The sequence below is a fragment of the Pistacia vera genome, unplaced genomic scaffold (assembly GCF_008641045.1).
Source record: "Pistacia vera cultivar Batoury unplaced genomic scaffold, PisVer_v2 Contig880, whole genome shotgun sequence".
NCBI lineage: Eukaryota > Viridiplantae > Streptophyta > Magnoliopsida > Sapindales > Anacardiaceae > Pistacia > Pistacia vera.
Genome location: NW_022196757.1, coordinates 59,966 through 81,623, shown reverse-complemented (window position 1 = coordinate 81,623; position 21,658 = coordinate 59,966). Strand labels below are relative to the sequence as shown.

General features: G+C 36.6%; 1 protein-coding gene across 1 annotated transcript; it reads left to right on the top strand.

Annotated features, from left to right (window-relative positions):
- Window positions 1–807: 807 nt before the first annotated feature.
- On the top strand, window positions 808–21,599 carry LOC116119307 (DNA (cytosine-5)-methyltransferase 1B-like). The gene is given in 15 exon segments (XM_031405246.1): window positions 808–1,367; window positions 1,370–2,300; window positions 2,581–2,597; window positions 2,600–3,016; window positions 3,019–4,097; window positions 18,480–18,593; window positions 18,595–18,639; window positions 18,738–18,936; window positions 19,034–19,145; window positions 19,377–19,523; window positions 19,635–19,833; window positions 20,145–20,423; window positions 20,516–20,698; window positions 20,767–20,985; window positions 21,138–21,599. Coding segments are annotated over 15 exon segments (4,608 nt in total). The 5' UTR covers window positions 808–874; the 3' UTR covers window positions 21,312–21,599.
- Window positions 21,600–21,658: the final 59 nt, after the last annotated feature.

Here is a 21,658-nt window from a genome sequence, read left to right as displayed (position 1 = left end):
AATTGTAGCAATCGTTTAAAATTTGTGTCTTTGAGAAGCTACTTTGCAACCAGTTTCAACTGTTCCTGCAACATTTTTTCATATGTTCATAATAGTCAAACTATGAGAAACTCTTATGAAAGTTATTGTGGCTAAAATGTTGGCTGAAACTTTTACTTTTAATTCATTGATTCAACAGCTGCATCCATTTTCAGGTAGTAGATCTTTTATTTTCTACCTGAAATTAAATGGTCAAAATGAAAGGATTAAACACAAGCTGTAGACAATAATTTGTCAATTAATTCTTCTTTAGAATACAAATGGTATATATAAATCATTTTTCTAAACTTCGAGGTGCTTCGTTGTGTAATTTCTTATGTCAGAAAACAGTTTAATAGGTTTCCCTGGCAGTATTCTACACTATCCCCATTCCCCTGCCTTATTATCATCAATCATGCTGCCTCAAGAGGATGCATTTAGGTCTTTTATAGATTTGTCGATGCTTTGATGTGTAGTTTCAGTATTCAAGTTTCTCTTTGTTTTAGCTCTCTTTGTTTTCATCTTTTATCTTTTTGCGGATAAATTTATTGATTGCAGGGTTTTTTACTGAAGATATTTCTCTGTAGTCTCATTTAATGACTTGATTGCGTAACATTGGCACTTCGCTGTTAGGTCTTTATATAATTTTTTTGAGCTTACCTCTTCGGTCATTTTTATTTGTATTAAGTTTATATCCTTTCTGATAGCTTTCTATCATTACTTCCTTTTTTAATTGTAAATGGCATGTACTTATCTTCCTTTTTGTTGAATGGATATATTTCTAGGGATGGCAAAATAGACTGAAGGAAAACCATCTGCTCCATCCGAGGCTAATGAAACAGATTGCAAATCAGAGATGGCCACAAAACCAAAGGAGAAGAGAAGCAGGTCTGACAATGATGACAAACCAGCTGTTTGTCGGAAAATGCCAAAGAGAGCTGCTACCTCTTCAGATTACGAGGACAAATCTCTTTGCTTAACTGACAAGTCATCTCTTATTGAAAATAAAAGAAAGGCTGTAATAGAAGATGAGACTACTGCCATAATCTTAACTGCCGGACAATATGATTCTCAACCAAGCCGAAGACTGACAGAATTCATCTTTCATGATGTTTATGGGAACCCACGATCTGTCGAAATGTTAGAAGTCAGCGACTTGTTCATTTCAGGACTAATATTGCCCCTGGAAGGAAGTTCTGAAAAAGAGAAGGAAAAAGGTGCCAAATGTGAGGGTTTTGGACGGGTAGAATCTTGGTCAATATCTGGATATGATGAAGGCTCGCCAGTGATTTGGGTCTCCACTGAGATTGCAGATTATTGTTGTGTTAAACCTGCTAACAACTACAAAAAATTATTAATCTTTTCTTTGAAAAAGCTCATGCCTCTGTACAGGTCTACAAAGCATTGTCAAGGACTTGTGGAGCGAACCCTGATCTGACTATTGATGAACTACTCTCAAGAGTTGTTCGTTCCATGAGTGATAGTAAGAATTTTCCTTTTGGGACATCTATCAAGGACTTCATCATTTCACAAGGTGAGTTCATATATAATCAACTCATTGGTTTGGATAAAACATCTAAGCCAAGTGATCATCTCTTTAAGGACTTGCCTGTACTCTCTGTCCTTAGAGATAAGAATAAGAAACATGGGAATATTGTGGCTCCAAAGGACTCTGCGTCGAGCAGTGTAAGGAAGACAAGTCTGACAACTCGTGAAGAAGAGCAAACCAGTAAGTCCACTTCATCTGCTAGTGGTACTGAATGTGAGGATATGAAGTAGGCCAGGCTGTTGCAGGAAGAGGAGAACTGGCGATCAATCAAACAGAAGAAAACTCGACAACCTGTTGCTTTATCAAAAAAGTTTTATATTAAAATCAATGAAGATGAAATTGCCAGTGACTATCCTCTGCCTGCATATTATAAGCCTACTGTTGAAGAAACCGATGAGTATATTATCTTTGACAGTGATATTAATGTATTTAATGCTGATGATCTTTCTCAAAGTGTGCTTCAAAATTGGTCGCTTTACAAGTCAGACTCTCGGTTTATTTCTTTGGAGCTCCTTCCCATGAAACCTTGTGCTGATATTGATGTGACAATCTTTGGGTCAGGGTTCATGATGACTGATGAAGGAACTTTTCATGATGTTGATACTGATCAATCTACCTCTGCAGGAGTACAGGATGTGGATGGAGTTCCGATTTATTTGAGTGCAATAAAGGAATGGGTGGTTGAATTCGGATCTTCAATGATAATCATATCAGTTCCAATGAATATGGCATGGTATACATCTATACTCATACTACCAAGAGCTTTTGAAATAGCATTATAGTTTTTATTTCCTTTTTTCTTGTCTCTCTTTCTGTCAGTGAGTCTTTTTTAAAGAACTCATTTTGTACCATATATGTGTTCTTTATCTCTTAAAAATTTTTACATGGGAAAACTTGCTTGGTTTTAAATTGGAAATGAGTGGTTTTTGGCCTGAAACTGTGATGCCATTCCATATATGGAGGGTAAAGATTCTAAATCACAATGTAAACAATTTCGTTTTGGGTTTCTTCAGGTATAGGCTTGGTAAGCCTTCAAGCAATATGCACCATGGTATAAACCAGTTCTAAAAACAGCAAGGTTGGCTGTTGCCATAACTACCTTGCTGAAGGATCAAGCAAGAGCCTCACGACTCTCATTTGCAGACGTAATCAAAAGAGTTTCAGAATTTAATCAGAATCATCCTGCTTACATTTCCTCCAATCCAGCTGCAGTTGAAAGGTATGTAGTAGTTCATGGGCAAATCATTTTGCAACAACTTGTGGAGTATCCAGATGCTACGATCAGGAAGTGTGCTTTTGTGACTGGTCTTTGCAATAAAATGGAGGAAAGACATCATACCAAGTGGTTTATGAAGAAAAAAGTGGAGCTGAAGAAGGAAGCAAATTTAAATCCCAGAGCGGTAATGGAACCAATGGTATCAAAAAGGAAAGCAATGCCTGCAACGACTACAATAAAATTTTTAGGATTTGGGGAGAGTTTTACTCAAATTATTTGCCTGAAGATTCAAAGGAGGCAGATGGTGCTGACATAAAAGAGGATGACGAAGTAGAGGAAGAACAAGAAGAAAATGGAGAGGAAGATCCTGAAGAGGTTGAAGAGGAACATATGCAAGTTGATGAGAAAATGGAGGGTTCTCCTTCAGCTGTAATACTAACTAAATCACCAAGTTCTGACAAGGATATTAAATGGGATGGAGAATTAGTAGGGAAAATGTGTTCCAGTGAGCCCCTGTATAAGCAAGCCTTTGTTTGTGGCAACTTGGTTGCTGTTGGTGGCTCTGTGTTGATGGAAATTTCAGATTCTGCTCAACTGCCTCCCATTTATTTTGTTGAGTATATGTTTGAAAACTCAGATGCAAGAAAGATGGTTCATGGAAGACTGATGCTTAGAGGATCACAGACTGTTCTTGCTAAAGCTAGTGATGAGAGGGAGGTGTTTCTAACTAATAACTGTAAGGAATTTGAACTGCGAGATATTAAAGAAACTGTCGAGGTTAAAATCCAATTTATTCCTTGGGGACATCAACATCGGAAGGCTAACGCTCATAATGACATGATTGATAAAGAAAGAGCAGAAGATAGAAAATCTAAAGGATTACCGTTGGAATATTATTGCAAAATCTTATACTGGCCGGATAGAGGTGCTTTCTTTCGTCTCCCAGAAGATAATATGGGACTTGGAAGTGGAGTTTGTCACTCTTGTAAAATCAAGGAAACTGAGGCGCAGAAGGAGACCTTTAAGTTGGATTTCTATGGGAATAGTTTTACTCTGAACGGAAGTGAGTACCATGTCCACGATTTTGTCTACCTAGCACTTCATTGTTTTACAGCTGAAGATAGGGAAAGGGAAACATTTAAGGGTGGGAGAAATGTGGCGCTGCAGGCATATATTGTTTGTCAGTTACTTGAGATTGAAGTACCAAAGTCTAAAAAACTTCCTTCTCCTGAATCTACTAAAGTTAAAGTTCGGAAATTTTTCAGGCCAGAGGACATATCAACAGAGAAAGTATACTACTCTGACATTAGAGAAGTATGCCCTATTCTAAGTAGCAACTTGCATCTAAGTTTCAGATTCTACATATTGGTTAAAAAGCACTCTGCTTGATATGTAGACAATCTAATTTTTAGTTGTTTTTTGAGTATCTAAGTAAACTTTGGTTTATCTTCTAATAGTCTAGAAACCCAATCTGAAACATTTACTTGTATCTATTTGTCTAATGTTTTCTGTTACAGAAATTCTCTATTCGAAGTGTTGATGTTATTAAGTTATTGTGGACCTTATGTTGTGTTGAAAAATGGCTTTTAGCAAAATCACATGGGGTAGAAGTGATAATGGAGAAAGGTTTAGGGACTTATATGTAATAGGCCAAAATGAGTTAGTTTGTCCCACATTGAAAAGGAATGAAAAGTGGGAATCTTTTGGGGCCTATATATAAGGACCTAAATCAATGTTAATTGTATCCCAAGATGTAATTCCATTATACTTCTTTTGTTTAGGGTTCTTTCTTTAAGGACCCTTTAGTTTGTATTGGTTGTGTTAGTAGGATTGAGCTTCTATTTTGACTGAAATTCAGTAAACCTAGATCTTTTGTTTGTTTATAATAAGAATTTCGGATTCTTGATTGATAATTTCATAAGTTTGGGTCTTGTGTGTCAGCACATTCAGAGACAGAGAGTCCAACATTTTGTATTAGTAGGAAAAGATTCTTTTTTGATTGAAATTGAATGAAATCTTGATCTTTTGATCATGTATAATGCGAATTTCGGATTCTTTGCCATTCGCTTGATGTAATTTGAAGAGTTTTGATAGTTGATGTATTTGAATCACAAGTATGTTCTTTCCATATGAAAAGTTCATCTTTTTTTTTGATTTTTCGTTGATCAGTCTTGTTCTTAATAATGGTTTAATTTAGCTCTGCATTTTCACGATAAAGCCCTCTCTTCAGTTAAGCTATAATTTGATTGTGGCTAAAATGTTGGCTGAAACTTTTTTCTTAATTCATTGATTCAACACTCCTCATTTTCAGGTATAGATCTTTTATTTACCCTGAAATTAAATGAAAGGATAACACAAGCTGTGGACAATCATTTGTCAATTAATTCTTCTTTAGAATACAAATGGTTATATAATCATTTTTCTAAACTTCGAGGGTGCTTCGTTGTGTAATCTTATGTCAGAAAACAGTTTAATAGGTTTCCCTGGCAGTATTCTACACTATCCCCATTCCCCTGCCTTAACATCAATCATGCTGCCTCAAGAGGATGCATTTAGGTCTTTTATAGATTTGTCGATGCTTTGATGTGTAGTTTCTATTCAAGTTTCTCTTTGTTTTAGCTCTCTTTGTTTTCATCTTTTATCTTTTTGCGGATAAATTTATTGATTGCAGGGTTTTTTACTGAAGATATTTCTCTGTAGTCTCATTAATGACTTGATTGCTAACATTGGCACTTCGCTGTTAGGTCTTTATATAATTTTTTTGAGCTTACCTTTTTGGTCATTTTTATTTGTATAAGTTTATATCCTTTCTGATAGCTTTCTATCATACTTCCTTTTTTAATTGTAAATGGCATGTACTTATCTTCCATTTTGTTGAATGGATTATTTCTAGGGATGGCAAAATAGACTGAAGGAAAACCATCTGCTCCATCCGAGGCTAATGAAACAGATTGCAAATCAGAGTGGCCACAAAACCAAAGAGAAGAGAAGCAGGTCTGACAATGATGACAAACCACTGTTTGTAGGAAAATGCCAAAGAGAGCTGCTACCTCTTCAGATTACGAGGACAAATCTCTTTGCTTAACTGACAAGTCATCTCTTATTGAAAATAAAAGAAGGCTGTAATAGAATGAGACTACTGCCATAATCTTAACTGCCGGACAATATGATTCTCACCAAACCGGACTGACAGAATTCGTCTTTCATGATGTTTATGGGAACCCACGATCTGTCTAAATGTTAGAAGTCACGACTTGTTCATTTCAGGACTAATTGCCCCTGAAGGAAGTTCTGAAAAGAGAAGGAAAAAGGTGCCAAATGTAGGGTTTTGGACGGGTAGAATCTTGGTCAATATCTGGATATGATGAAGGCTCGCCAGTGATTTGGGTCTCCACTGAGATTGCAGATTATTGTTGTGTTAAACCTGCTAACAACTACAAAAATTATTAATCTTTTCTTTGAAAAAGCTCATGCCTCTGTGCAGTCTACAAACATTGTCAAGGACTTGTGGAGCGAACCTGATCTGACTATTGATGAACTACCTCAAGAGTTGTTCGTTCCATGAGTGATAGTAAGAATTTTCTTTTGGTACATCTACAAGGACTTCATCATTTCACAAGGTGAGTTCATATAAATCAACTCATTGGTTTGGATAAAACACTAAGCCAAGTCTCATCTCTTTAAGACTTGCCTGTACTCTCTGTCCTTGAGTAAGAATAAGAAACGTGGGAATATTGTGCTCCAAAGGACTCTGTGTTGAGCAGTGTAAGGAAGACAAGTCTTGCAACTCGTGAAGAAGAGCAAACCAGTAAGTCCACTTCATCTGCTAGTGGTACTGAATGTGAGGATATGAAGTAGGCAGGCTGTTGCAGGAAGAGAGAACTGGCGATCATCAAACAGAAGAAAACTCGACAACCTGTTGCTTTATCAAAAAGTTTTATATTAAAATCAATGAAGATGAAATTGCCAGTGACTATCCTCTGCCTGCATATTAAAGCCACTGTTGAAGAACCCGATGAGTATATTATCTTTGACAGTGATATTAATGTATTTAATGCTGATGATCTTTCTCAAAGTGTGCTTCAAAATTGGTCGCTTTACAAGTCAGACTCTCGGTTTATTTCTTTGGAGCTCCTTCCCATGAAACCATAAAAATTTATAATCATAAATGAAGTAAGATCTTAAATTCAAGAAAAAATTATAGTAAAACTTACACCAAACTAAGAAAAATTAAACACAAATTAAGCAAAAATTTGTATTAATCAATAGTAAAAGAAAACCTCATATTAATCACAAATTTTTTAAAATCTCAAGTTGATCAATTATGTAGAAAACCTCATATCATTTTTTATTTCTAATAAAACCATATATGGTAATCCATTTCTGAAACTTCAAGGGCAAATCCGTAACTTCACGTGCAACATACTTTAAACTATTTGAACACATTAATTGATTTATCATTTTCGCTAATAAATCCATAAATAGTAATTCCTTTTGGAAACTTCAAGGGCAAATAATTAATTTCACATTCAAGAATACTTTTAATTGTCTAACACATTAACTAAAATTTGTCAATCCTTTTTTGGATTCTTCAAGGACAATTAAGTAACTTCGCATGCAGAAATACTTTTAATTATCCTAGCACATTAACTAAAATTTGTCATCTTTGCTGATAGAACCATAAAGTTAATCATTTATTAAGTTCTTCAAGGGCAAATAAGTAATTTTATTGTCAAAAATACCTTTAATTATCTGAACAGATTAATTAATTTGTCAATTTGCTAATGAATCCATAATGGTAATCCCTTTCCGAAACTTCAAGGGCAAAAGGTAATTTTATGCTCATGAATACTTTTAAGAGTAATACTATACTTACAAATAAATTTTACAAAGATCTTTATACAAAGTGATGTGACAAAATATAAATAGAAAAATGAATTTAATGAGTCTGATGTTTTGTTTCACTTTTTCATTCATTTTTTATCACCTCACTTTATATAAAAATCTTTGTAAGATCTTTGTACAAAATGATGTGACAAAATATGAATAGAAAATTGAATTTATTGTACTTTTAATTATCCTAACACTAGGCATGGCAATAGGGCGGGGCGGGGATCTCATTCACCGTACCCATCCCCACCCTCAAAATCATTCCCCACCCTCAAAATCATTCCCCACCCCCGCCCCATCCCCGGTATGGGGATGACAAGAATTCCCCTTCCCCGCCCCAAAGGGGAATGTTGGAGGCCCGTCCCCGCCTCGTTAATTTTATATAAACATAAATTAATTTGAGCATTACCAAACAAAATAGTTAATTCTCGTCCACATGACAAACACTTAAATTAATCGTTTAAACATAATTAATTATACATAAATATGGGTCAGGGTTTATTCTTGTTCAATTGTTTGGGGTGAGGGAAATTAGAAAAATATGGGTTAATATAGGAAGGATAATTGTGTAATTATGTGAAATATAGAGATATTAGTGAAAAGTAAATATATATATACATTTTTTTAATTTTATATATTATATACAGGGCGGGCCAAGGGAAAGGCATCACCCACTTCCGCCCTATCCTCGAGGACGGGGATTAAAACACCCCCCACCCCTGCCCCTATCCCCAAAAAAATCGGGGCTTCCCGGTCCCATATGGGGCGGGGTGGGACGGGTCCCCAAAATCTCGGGAACATTGCTATGCCTACCTAACACATTAATTAATTTGTCATTTTTGCCAATAAAGTATATAGACAAAAATAGAAATTACAATTAAAAATAATTAAAATAATAATATTATAACACTTGCACTTGCAATTCAAGTGTTTCCCGCCACATGTTCATGCTTTCAAAAACCCTTCAGATTCTACAATAAAAGTGTTTCTAGAAAACAAAAAATTTAGGGTTTTTTATTTATATTTATTTTTGTTCTGTTTGTTGCCATTTTTGCCGTTGTTGCCAAAATTAGAGTTTGTTTTTAATATAAACAGAGGTGAATCGTAAATGGGGTGTGCAAGTGTATTGAATTTGAGTGAAAAAACAAGAAGAAATCAGGTGAGGTTTCTTGTTTTTTAGCCCTTTTTCTCTCTCTAACTTGCAACAAATTCAAGAAAATGTGTTTGTTTGAGATAGAGATGAGAAGAATCCTCAAAAGTTTTGTCAGATGAGGGGTTTCTTGCAAAAATTTAAGAGTTTTTTTTTTTGGAGAGAAAGTGAGCTCATTTTAGAGAGTGCATAAAAAAAGGGTATTGTTTGATTGAAAATTAATGAAATTTTGATTAGAATTGTGTGTTTCTAATGCGAATTTTGGGTTCGTGATTGCGGATTTTACAATTTTTCTTTTTGGTTTGTGTTTTTGTTCTTGCTTAAATTTAAAGTTTTTAGAAGAAAGTTAGCACATTGAAAGGGTATTTTCTATATTAGTAGGAGTAAAGCTTCTTCATTTTGATTGAATTCAATGAAATTTTGATCAAAATTGTATGTTTCTAATGTGAATTTCGGGTTCTTGATGTGTAATTTTATGTTTTTTTGGTTTGTCTTTTTGCATAAAGTACAAAGTTTCTTGTATAAAGATATAGGTTTTAAAAGAAAGTGAGCACATTGAGAGAGTGCATAGAAGAAACGGTATTGTTTGTGTAGTAGGTTGAAGCTTCTATTTTGACTGAAATTCAGTAAAACCTAGATCTTTGTTTGTTTATAATAAGAATTTCGGATTCTTGATTGATAATTTCATAAAGTTTTGGTCTTGTGTAGTCAGCACATTCAGAGACAGAGAGTCAACATTTTGTATTAGTAGGAGAAAGATCTTTTTTGATTGAAATTGAATAAATCTTGATTTTGATCATGTATAATGCGAATTGGATTCTTTGCCATTCGCTTGATGTAATTTGAAGAGTTTTGATAGTTATGATGTATTTGAATCACAAGTATGTTCTTTCCATATGAAAAGTTATCTTTTTTTTGATTTTTCGTTGACAGTCTGTTCTTAATAAATGGTTTAATTTAGCTCTGCATTTTCACGATAAAGCCCTCTCTTCAGTTAAGCTATAATTTGATTGTGGCTAAAATGTTGGCTGAAACTTTTTCTTTAATTCATTGATTCAACAGCTGCATCCATTTTCAGGTAGTAGATCTTTATTTTTACCTGAAATTAAATGGAAAGGATTAAAACAAGCTGTGGGCAATCATTGTCAATTAATTCTTCTTTAGAATACAAATGGTATATATAAATCATTTTTCTAAACTTCGAGGTGCTTCGTTGTGTAATATCTTATGCAGAAAAAAGTTTAATAGGTTTCCCTGGCAGTATTCTACACTATCCCCATTCCCTGCCTTAGTACCATCAATCATGCTGCCTCAAGAGGATGCATTTAGGTCTTTTATAGATTTGTCGATGCTTTGAGTGTGTGTTTCAGTATTCAAGTTCTCTTTGTTTTAGCTCTCTTTGTTCATCTTTATCTTTTTGCGGATAAATTTATTGATTGCAGGGTTTTTTACTGAGATATTTCTCTGTAGTCTCATTTAATGACTTGATTGCGTAACATTGGCACTCGCTGTTAGGGCTTATATAATTTTTTGAGCTTACCTTTTTGGTCATTTTTATTTGATAAATTATATCCTTGATAGCTTTCTATCATTAATTCCTTTTTTAATGTAATGGCATGTACTTATCTTCCATTTGTTGAATGGATATATTTCTAGGGATGGCAAATAGACTGAAGGAAAACCATCTGCTCCATCCGAGGCTAATGAAACAGATTGCAAATCAGAGATGGCCACAAAACCAAAGGAGAAGAGAAGCAGGTCTGACAATGATGACAAACCAGCTGTTTGTAGGAAAATGCCAAAGAGAGCTGCTACCTCTTCAGATTACGAGGACAAATCTCTTTGCTTAACTGACAAGTCATCTCTTATTGAAAATAAAAGAAAGGCTGTAATAGAAGATGAGACTACTGCCATAATCTTAACTGCCGGACAATATGAATCTCAACCAACCGAAGACTGACAGAATTCTCTTCATGATGTTTATGGGAACCCACGATCTGTCTAAATGTAGAAGTCAGCGACTTGTTCATTTCAGGACTAATATTGCCCCTGGAGGAAGTTCTGAAAAAGAGAAGGAAAAAGGTGCCAATGTGAGGGTTTTGGACGGGTAGAATCTTGGTCAATATCTGGATATGATGAAGGCTCGCCAGTGTGGGTCTCCACTGAGATTGCAGATTATTGTTGTGTTAAACCTGCTAACAACTACAAAAAAATATTAATCTTTTCTTTGAAAAAGCTCATGCCTTGTCAGGTCTACAAAGCATTGTCAAGGACTTGTGGAGCGAACCCTGATCTGACTATTGATGAACTACTCTCAAGAGTTGTTCGTTCCAGAGTGATAGTAAGATTTTCCTTGGGACATCTATCAAGGACTTCATCATTTCACAAGGTGAGTTCATATATAATAACTCATTGGTTTGGATAAAACATCTAAGCCAAGATCATCTCTTTAAGGACTTGCCTGTACTCTCTGTCCTTAGAGATAAGAATAAGAAACGTGGGAATATTGTGGCTCCAAAGGACTCTGGTTGGCAGTGTAAGGAAGACAAGTCTGACAACTCGTGAAGAAGAGCAAACCAGTAAGTCCACTTCATCTGCTAGTGGTACTGAATGTGAGGATATGAAGTAGGCCAGGCTGTTGCAGGAAGAGGAGAACTGGCGATCAATAAACAGAAGAAAACTCGACAACCTGTGCTTTATCAAAAAGTTTTATATAAAATCAATGAAGATGAAATTGCCAGTGACTATCCTCTGCCTGATATTATAAGCCTACTGTTGAAGAAACCGATGAGAGTATTTATCTTTGACAGTGATATTAATGTATTTAATGCTGATGATCTTTCTCAAAGTGGGCTTCAAAATTGGTCGCTTTACAATCAGACTCCGGTTATTTCTTTGGAGCTCCTTCCCATGAAACCTTGTGCTGATATTGATGTGACAATCTTTGGGTCAGGGTTCATGAGACTGATGAAGGAACTTTTCATGATGTTGATACTGATCAATTACCTCTGCAGGGATACAGGATGTGGATGGAGTTCCGATTTATTTGAGTGCAATAAAGGAATGGGTGGTTGAATCGGATCTTCAATGATAATCATATCAGTTCAAGAATATGGCATGGTATACATCTATACTCATACTACCAAGAGCTTTTGAAATAGCATTAGTTTTTATTTCCTTTTTTCTTGTCTCTCTTTCTGTCAGTGAGTCTTTTTTAAAGAACTCATTTTGTACCATATAGGTTCTTTATCTCTTAAAAAATTTTCATGGGGAAAACTTGCTGGTTTTAAATTGGAAATGAGTGGTTTTTGGCCTGAAACTGTGATGCCATTCATATATGGAGGGTAAAGATTCTAAATCACAATGTAAACAATTTCGTTTTGGGTTTCTTCAGGTATAGGCTTGGTAAGCTCACAGCAATATGCACCATGGTATAAACCCGTTCTAAAAACAGCAAGGTTGGCTGTTGCCATAATTACCTTGCTGAAGGACAAGCAAGAGCCTCACACTCTCATTTGCAGACGTAATCAAAAAGTTTCAGAATTTAATCAGAATCATCCTGCTTACATTTCCTCCAATCCAGCTGCAGTTGAAAGTATGTAGTGTTCATGGGCAAATCATTTGCAACAACTTGTGGTATCCAGATGCTACGATCAGGAAGTGTGCTTTGTGTGACTGGTCTTTGCATAAAATGGAGGAAAGCATCATAACAAGTGGTTTATGAAGAAAAAAGTGGAGCTGAAGAAGGAAGCAAATTTAAATCCCAGAGCGGTAATGGAACCAATGGTATCAAAAGGAAAGCAATGCCTGCAACGACTACAAACTGATTTTAGGATTTGGGAGAGTTTAACTCAAATTATGCCTGAAATTCAAAGGAGGCAGATGGTGCTGACATAAAAGAGGATGACGAAGTAGAGAAGAACAGAAGAAAATGGAGAGGAAGATCCTGAAGAGGTTGAGAGGAACATATGCAAGTTGATGAGAAAATGGAGGGTTCTCCTTCGCTGTATACTAACTAAATCGCCAAGTTCTGACAAGGATATTAAATGGGATGGAGAATTAGTAGGGAAAAGTGTTTCCAGTGAGCCCCTGTATAAGCAAGCCTTTGTTTGTGGCAACTTGGTTGCTGTGGTGGGGCTCTGTGTTGATGGAATTTCAGATTCTGCCCAACTGCCTCCCATTTATTTTGTTAGTATATGTTTGAAAACTCAGATGCAAGAAAGATGGTTCATGGAAGACTGATGCTTAGAGGATCACAGACTGTTCTTGCTAAAGTAGTGATGAGAGGAGGGGTTTCTAACTAATAACTGTAAGGAATTTGAACTGCGAGATATTAAAGAAACTGTCGAGGTTAAAATCCAATTTATTCCTTGGGGACATCAACATCGGAAGGCTAACGCTCATATGACATGATTGATAAAGAAAGAGCAGAAGATAGAAAATCTAAGGATTACCGTTGGAATATTATGCAAAACTTATACTGGCCGGATAGAGGTGCTTTCTTTCGTCTCCAGAAGATAATATGGGACTTGGAAGTGAGAGTTCACTCTTGTAAAATCAAGGAAACTGAGGCGCAGAAGGAGACCTTTAAGTTGGATTTCTATGGGATAGTTTTACTTGAGGAAGTGAGTACCATGTCCACGATTTTGTCTACCTAACTTCATTGTTTTACAGCTGAAGATAGGGAAAGGGAAACATTAAGGGTGGGAGAAATGTGGCCTGCAGGCATATATTGTTTGTCAGTTACTTGAGATTGAAGTACCAAAGTCTAAAAAACTTCCTTCTCCTGAATCTACTAAAGTAAAGTTCGGAAATTTTTCAGCCAGAGGACATATCAACAGAGAAAGATACTACTCTGACATTAGAGAAGTATGCCCTATTCTAAGTAGCAACTTGCATCTAGTTTCAGATTCTACATATTGGTTAAAAAGCACTCTGCTTGATATGTAGACAATCTAATTTTTAGTTGTTTTTGAGTATCTAAGTAAACTTTGGTTTATCTTCTAATAGTCTAGAAAACCAATCTGAAACATTTACTTGTATCTATTTGTCTAATGTTTTCTGTTACAGAAATTCTCTATTCGAGTGTTGATGTTATTAAGTATTGTGGACCTTATGTTGTGTGAGAAAATGGCTTTTAGCAAAATCACATGGGGTAGAAGTGATAATGGAGAAAGGTTTAGGGACTTATATGTAATAGGCCAAATGAGTTAGTTTGTCCCACATTGAAAAGGAATGAAAGTGGGAAACTTTTGGGGCCTAATATAAGGACCTAAATCAATGTTAATTGATCCCAAGATGTAATTCCATTATACTCTTTTGTTTAGGGTTCTTTTTAAGGACCCTTGTTTGTAAGTTTTGTTGTATCTCCCCTTTGTTTTGGGTATTTGTTGTATTGCCCAAAAGTGTAATATTGTTTGGAGATAGTGGAGTTTTCTTTTGCAGCGCCCGAGGACGTAGGTTTCAATACCGAACCTCGTTTATTCCTGGTATTCTTTATTTTTGCATTCTAATTTTGGCTATTTTTTATGCTTTACTACTTGTTATTATTATATTCAATAGAGCGTTAGAGTTTATGTTTCTGTTGCATAACAAGTGGTATCAGAGCCTAGGTTTAGGACAGTGAGTAGCTATTTGTATGGTTATATGCATGTCTAGGAAATTCTGTCAAAAGAAGATAAAAGTCTAAGGAGACTGGATTTTAAGTGGGACATTTGTGACCCCTCCATGTGTTTCCTGGGAATTTTCTGGTGCGTATTTAATCTTTCAGCACTTACTACACTAGGGCTATGTGATTTGTTGGTTAGCTATTGAATATAATAATTTGTGGAGCTTGGTTATTGGAAACTTTGTTTACCAAGCCAGTTGAGTAAGGCATAAATGGCGTCATTGTCCGAGGATTCATCGTCCGAGGCATCACCGTTCGCGGCACTACCATCCGTTCCAGTAAAGATGATAACGGTTTCAATGCAAAAATGATGTTGAAAAATTTGATGGCCAAAATAATTTTGGCTTGTGGCAGAGTGAGGTAATGGATAGCTTGTATCAGCAGGATCTAGATATCGTTCTGGAGGAGGAAAAACCAGAAGATGTCTATGAGAAAGACTGGGTGAGGTTGAATGTAAAAGCGTGTGGGATGATTCGCTCATGTCTTTGTAGAGAGCAAAAATATCCATTCATGAGAGACTTCTGCCAATAAGTTATGGAAGGCGCTGGAAACACAATACATGAAGAGAAGTAATGAGAATCGGCTTCTATTTGATGAAAAGACTGTTTAGTCTTCAGTTGAGACCAGGTACGAATATCAGTAGCCATATTGATACATTTAACATATTAATTACTGATTTGTTAAATTTGGATGAAACATTCAAAGATGAGCATAAGGCTATGTTTAATTGGATCTCTTCCAGATGGTTGGACTATCTTAGTATTACACTTCTTCATGGGAAAGAAAAATTGTCCTTTGAAGAAGTTTGTTCTGCTCTGTCCAATCATGAAATTCAGAAGAAGGATCAGAAGGAGAATAGAGATGAGTCAGCAGAAGCCCTTGTAGCAGGAGGGTGGAGTCAGAGTCGTAAGAATGAGAGAAGAGGAAGATCTCGTTCGAAGGGAAAACTCAATAGGGATCAATGTGCCTTTTGTCGTGAGAAAGGGCATTGGAAGAAATATTGTCCGAAATTGCAAAAGAAAGAGGGCAAAGCTATTCTGATGCCTGCGTTTGAGCGTGAGGAGGATGAGTCAGATTTCTGTCTAGTTAGCCTGCCACCACCTCTGGATCAAATGAGTGGATTATGGATTCAGGTAGTACCTATCATATGTGTCCTCACCAGGACTGGTTCTTTAATTTTGAAGAACATGATGGAGTTGTTTATATGGGCAATGATGATGCTTGTAAAACAAATGGGATAGGTTCAATTCGGTTGAAGATCATGATGGCTCAACTAGAACTCTGACAGATGTTCGGTATGTACCGAAGTTGAAAAAGAATCTCATCTCTTGGGGGCCTTGGAATCTAAAGGCTTCACAGTGAATATGCGGATGGAATTCTAAAAGTTTCTTCAGGCACTCTGTGGTAATGAAAGGCACGAGGAGAAACAACTTGTATTACATAATGGTAGTACAGTTATTGAAACGACAGCTGCAGTCGTGCAGAAGGATGCAGATTCAGAAATGCTCAAGCTGTGGCATATGCGTTTGGGGCATGCAGGTAAAAAAGCCTTACTTAGTTTGGTGAATCAAGGCTATTGAAAGGTGCAAAGACCTGTAAGCTGGACTTCTGTGAGCATTGTGTTCTGGGAAAACAGAAAGAGCGAATCTGCACGCAATCCATAATACTAAGAGTATTTTGGATTATGTTCATTCTGATGTGTGGGGACCTACCAAAACAACATCTTTGGGAGGTATGCACTATTTTGTCACTTTTGTAGATGATTTTTCTAGAGAGTTTGGGTGTATGTGATAAAAACTAAAGATAACGTACTTGGTGTTTTCCTTAAATGGAAAAAGATGATTGAGACTCAGACTGGCAGAAAGATTAAGCAGCTACGTACAGATAATGGTGGGGAGTATCGTAGTGATCCGTTTTTGAAAGTTGCCAAGATGAAGGAAGTTACGTCACTTTACAGTGAGAAATACACCACAGCAGAATGGGGTGGCAGAACGCATGAATCGAACTACTGGAGAAAGTTCGGTGTATGTTGTCCAATTCTGGGTTGGGCAAAGAGTTTTGGGCTGAGCAGTTATATATGTGTGTCATCTATTAATCGTCTACCATCAACTGCAATTGAAGGCAAGACGCCGATTGAGGTATGGTCTGGAAAACCTGTTTCTGATTATGACTCTTTACATGTTTTGGCTCCACTGTTATATCATGTAAAAGAGTCTAAGTTAGATCCTAGAGCAAAGAAAGCAGTATTTATGGGGATTACCTCAGGTGTGAAAGGATACCGTCTTTGGTGTCCAAGTTCAAAGAAAATACTGTTTAGTAGGGATGTGACATTTGATGAGTCTTCTATGTTAGAAAGAAAACAGGAAGCCAGATGAAGGTTTTCAGTACTCGCCCAACAGGGGAGCATACTCAGCAGCAGGTGGAGTTTGAAACAACATCAGTTAGCCAGCTGGAAATGAGACTCCTATGATAGAGGAGTTCATTGGAGATGAAGAAGAGGATTCTTCCCAAGAATGTCAACAAGAATCCATTGCTGTTAATAGGCCAGACGGGAAATTCGCAAGCCTGCTCGTTTTGCTGATAAGGTGGCCTATGCACTCCCAATTAAAGATGGTGAAGTTCCTTCCACTTATAATGAGTAGCTAGCAGTTCCGAAAATGGTAAGTGGAGGAAAGCCATGAAAGAGAGATGCAGTCTCTCCATAAGAATGAAACTTGGGATGTTGTTCAATTACCAAGAATAAGAAGGCAATTGGATGCAAATGGGTATATGCAAAGAAAGAAGGATTTCCGAATTTGAAAGCATCGATACAAGGCAAGGTTGGTGGCGAAAGGCTACGCTCAGAAGGAAGGAATTGATTTCAATGAGGTATTTTCTCCAGCTGTAAAGCATTCTCCATTAGAATTTGTTGGCCTGGTTGCTCAGATGAATCTTGAACTTGTTCAATTGGATGTGAAAATCACGTTTTCACATGTAGTTTGGAAGAGGAAATCTACAAGACTCAGCCAGATGATATAGGGTTGCTGGAAAGAAAACTTGGGTTTGCAGATTGAAGAAATCGCTATATAGTTTGAAGCAATCACCAAGACAGTGGTACAAGCGATTTGATCAATGTATGATGGGCCATGGGTTCACAACCTGTTATTTCAAAGCAGTTAGTATGGTGAGCAGGCATATGTATGATCCTGGTAAAGGACATTTGCAAGTGTGAAATGGTTTCTACAGTATATTTTATGTACTATAGATATTGGTGTTGTTATGTGTAGGATTATATTAAAATGGGAAAATGATTTTCCAGAAGATTGGCACAGAAGATAATCCTACAGACATGTTGACTTCAGTAGTGACAAGGGTCAAGTTCATTTATGTTTGAACTTGATCAACATCCTGCGAGCTTGACTGTGCTTTGGTGCTTTGAAGGTGTTGCAAAATTTGGCAGAAGAATACAAAACTTTGAAGATTTGCTAATTCGCCAAGGTGGAGATTTGTTGAAAAATGGCTTTTAGCAAAATCACATGGGGTAGAAGTGATAATGGAGAAAGGTTTAGGGACTATATGTAATAGGCCAAAATGAGTTAGTTTGTCCCACATTGAAAAGGAATGAAAAGTGGGAAACTTTTGGGGCCTATATAAAGGACCTAATCAATGTTAATTGTATCCCAAGATGTAATTCCATTATACTTCTTTTGTTTAGGGTTCTTTCTTTAAGGACCCTTTAGTTTGTAAGTTTTGTTGTACTCCCCTTTGTTGGGTATTTGTTGTATTGCCTAAAAGTTTGTATATTTTGGAGATAGTGGAGTTTTCTTTTGCAGCGCCCGAGGACGTAGGTTTCAATACCGAACCTCGTTAATTCCGGTATCTTTATTTTGCATTCTAATTTGGCTATTTATTTATGCTTTACTACTGTTATTATTATATTCAATAGCTAGCGTTAGAGTTTATGTTTCTGTTGCATAACATGTTGAGTGTCTTGGTATTGAATTTTTAGGTTTATTACAGTGAACAATTGCTGACGGTTTCCGTTATTGGAATAGAGGGCCAGTGCCAAGCCGTAAAGAAGCATGATCTTCCATCTTTGGATAGTCAAGTTGAGCATGTCTTCTTTCGGTGAAGACTTGTATGATCCTGATAAGGGAACTATCAAGCAGGTACATATAATATTTCCTTCCTTCCCCTGTACGATGAATTATGCTTATTAACCTGCGAGTTCTTATTATATTAATTGTGATTACTGTTTAATTTCCAGTTGCCGGCTCATGTCAAGTTTAGTTTGATAAAAGAAAGGTTGGTTGATAGCGCTGCTTACCAAAAGAAAAAAGGGAAATCTAAAGAGGGAGAGCCAGATGACGACCTCGGCAAACAAACAGTTGATCTGCATATGGGCCTAGCCACCCTAGATTTTTTTGCTGGTTGTGGTGGCTTATCAGATGGCTTACAACGAGCAGGCAAGTGTTTAAATATGTTTTCATCAGCAAGTGAGCTGAACTCAGCTCTAATATGAAGTGCTTAATGACTGACAATATATCTATTGCATACTTGCAGGTGTGTCACAAACCAGGTGGGCTATAGAGTACGAAGAACCTGCAGGAGAAACATTTCAGCTTAATCATCCAGAGGCTTTTGTGTTCATTAAAAACTGCAATGTGATTCTAAGGTGGATCCTCGCTTCCATATCAAGTGTTTTTAAATAATGCCTTGTGTTTTCATTTGAGATCTAGTTCATGGTCCTACCTTAGTCTACTAAATAGACCTTTCCTTGACTCCATTTTTCAGTTTCCTTGGCTTTGATTCTATTGTACATTTCCTCCCTTTAAGTTTAATTGATTTTTGTCAATCTTGCTCCGTCAACTCTTATCTCTTTAGTAAATTAATGAATTAAATGCAGGGCTATCATGTCAGCATGTGGAGTTGCGGATGACTGTATTTCAACCCCTGAAGCTTCTGAGTTAGCTGCAAAACTTGATGAAAAAGAGATTAATAATTTGCCTAGACCAGGACAAGTGGAATTTATCAACGGAGGGCCTCCTTGTCAGGTATATCAAGCTTCACGTCTCTCTTTAGGATTTGATTTGTGAGCAATTCAAACTATACCTTATGGAATGGGGAGTATATAACATTCCCTTTTTTTGCTTCCTCATCTACGGGGGTTTTCTGGAATGAATAGGTTTAATCAAAGCCTTTGGAGTAAAGTTCAATGTGAGATGATCTTGGCATACTTATCATTTGCTGATTACTTCCGCCCTAGATTTTTCCTTCTGGAGAATGTGAGGAACTTTGTGTCATTCAACAAAGGACAAACGTTTCGATTAACTCTAGCTTCTCTTCTAAAGATGGGTTATCAGGTAAAAGCAGTTTTTTTTGTTGCTTATCTGTGTCAATGAAATATTTGATTATTTTCCTTACAGAGTAAGTTTGACATGGAAATTACGGATATTTGGTCTGCAGGTGAAATTAACTGTCTCTGTGAACAATATTAGCTCAGTGAATTTATTGCAACTTTAGTAAAACATAAAATTGCTGTTTATTCTCGTTTTGTGGTGGCCTGGATTTCATGGTTGTTAGTATCCACTGCTATGTATAAGAGATTTTTGAATCTATTTATGTAAAATGACAACATTTCTTCAATTGGTTTTATAAATTTGAATTGTCGTAGGTGAGGTTTGGTATATTGGAAGCTGGAGCCTATGGTGTCTCTCAATCTTGTAAACGTGCACTTATATGGGCAGCATCACCTGAGGAAACACTCCCTGAATGGCCTGAACCAATGCATGTCTTTGCTGGTCCTGAGCTTAAGGTCAAATTATCTGGAAATTCCCAATATGCTGCTGTTCGAAGTACAGCTACAGGAGCTCCTTTCCGTTCAATAACTGTTAGAGATACAATTGGAGACCTCCCAGCTGTTGAAAATGGGGCTTCTGTAACGACAATGGAAGTAGGATTTCCTTCACTGTCTCTCATATTGTTTCCTTCTTTGTTGTTACTCAATCTGCTTAAGTTCTTATTCCTTTCGTTTTTATTGCACAGTACACAGGTGAACCTGTTTCTTGGTTTCAAAAGAAAATTCGAGGGGATATGCTGCTCTTAAGTGATCAAATTTCATAGGAAATGAATGAGCTGAACTTCATTAGGTGTCAAAGAATTCCAAAAGGACCTGGTTCTGATTGGCGCGATCTTCCTGATGAAAAACTATTGAAATTTTCCTTGTTTGTCGAACTATTTAATACTGGTAAGGAAATATTTTAAACTTGCTTTCTTTCCTTTCTTATTACGTGCAGGTCCAGTTGTCCACAGGACAAGTAGTTGATTTAATACCCTGGTGCCTGCCAAACACAGCCAAAAGGCATAATCAATGGAAGGGTCTATTCGGAAGGCTGGATTGGGAAGGAAACTTTCCAACCTCCATTACTGATCCTCAACCGATGGGCAAGGTTGGAATGTGTTTTCAACCGGATCAGGATAGAATACTCACAGTACGCGAATGTGCTTGTTCACATGTAAGTCTACTCAACTTTCTGATGTTTCAAACACACCATGAGTTCTGCAGTAACTTCTCAATATCAAGATGAGTTATTTGCAGTGCCAGCTTGTTCGCGAGGTCATTGGAATGGCTATCATTGAATGTTTCCTCATCTTCTTGTTCATGCAGGGTTTCTCGGATTGCTACAAATTTGCAGGCAACATCCAACACGAGCATAGGCAGATTGGAAATGCTGTGCCCCCGCCTCTGTCATTTGCATTGGGAAGAAAACTCAAAGAGGCAGTAGAAAAGAAGCACTCGACACTGTCGTTTTTGTATTCTTCGCACCCTGGCAAAAGTTGAACAGATTGATTACCGGCAGGGTTTGTCAAGTACACATCCTTCATAACTACATAGCCAAATATAACGGCAAATGTATAATTTGTTTTTGTTTTTTTATTTTTTTCAAAGCAATATAGCAATAAAGAACAACAATCTCAGAAGAAAATAGTGACCTTATCATGAGTTTCTAGTGAATAGATCTTTATAGTGATCCATTGTTTTCTCCTGTAAGATTGAATATTGTTGTAGCTGCCCTGATTGATAAAAACTTTGATGGAAAAAGATCTAATATTTGTATATAAAGATTTATTGAAGCATATACAGATATTTCCAACAATTACCTAATTCAATTATAAGTGTAATATAAC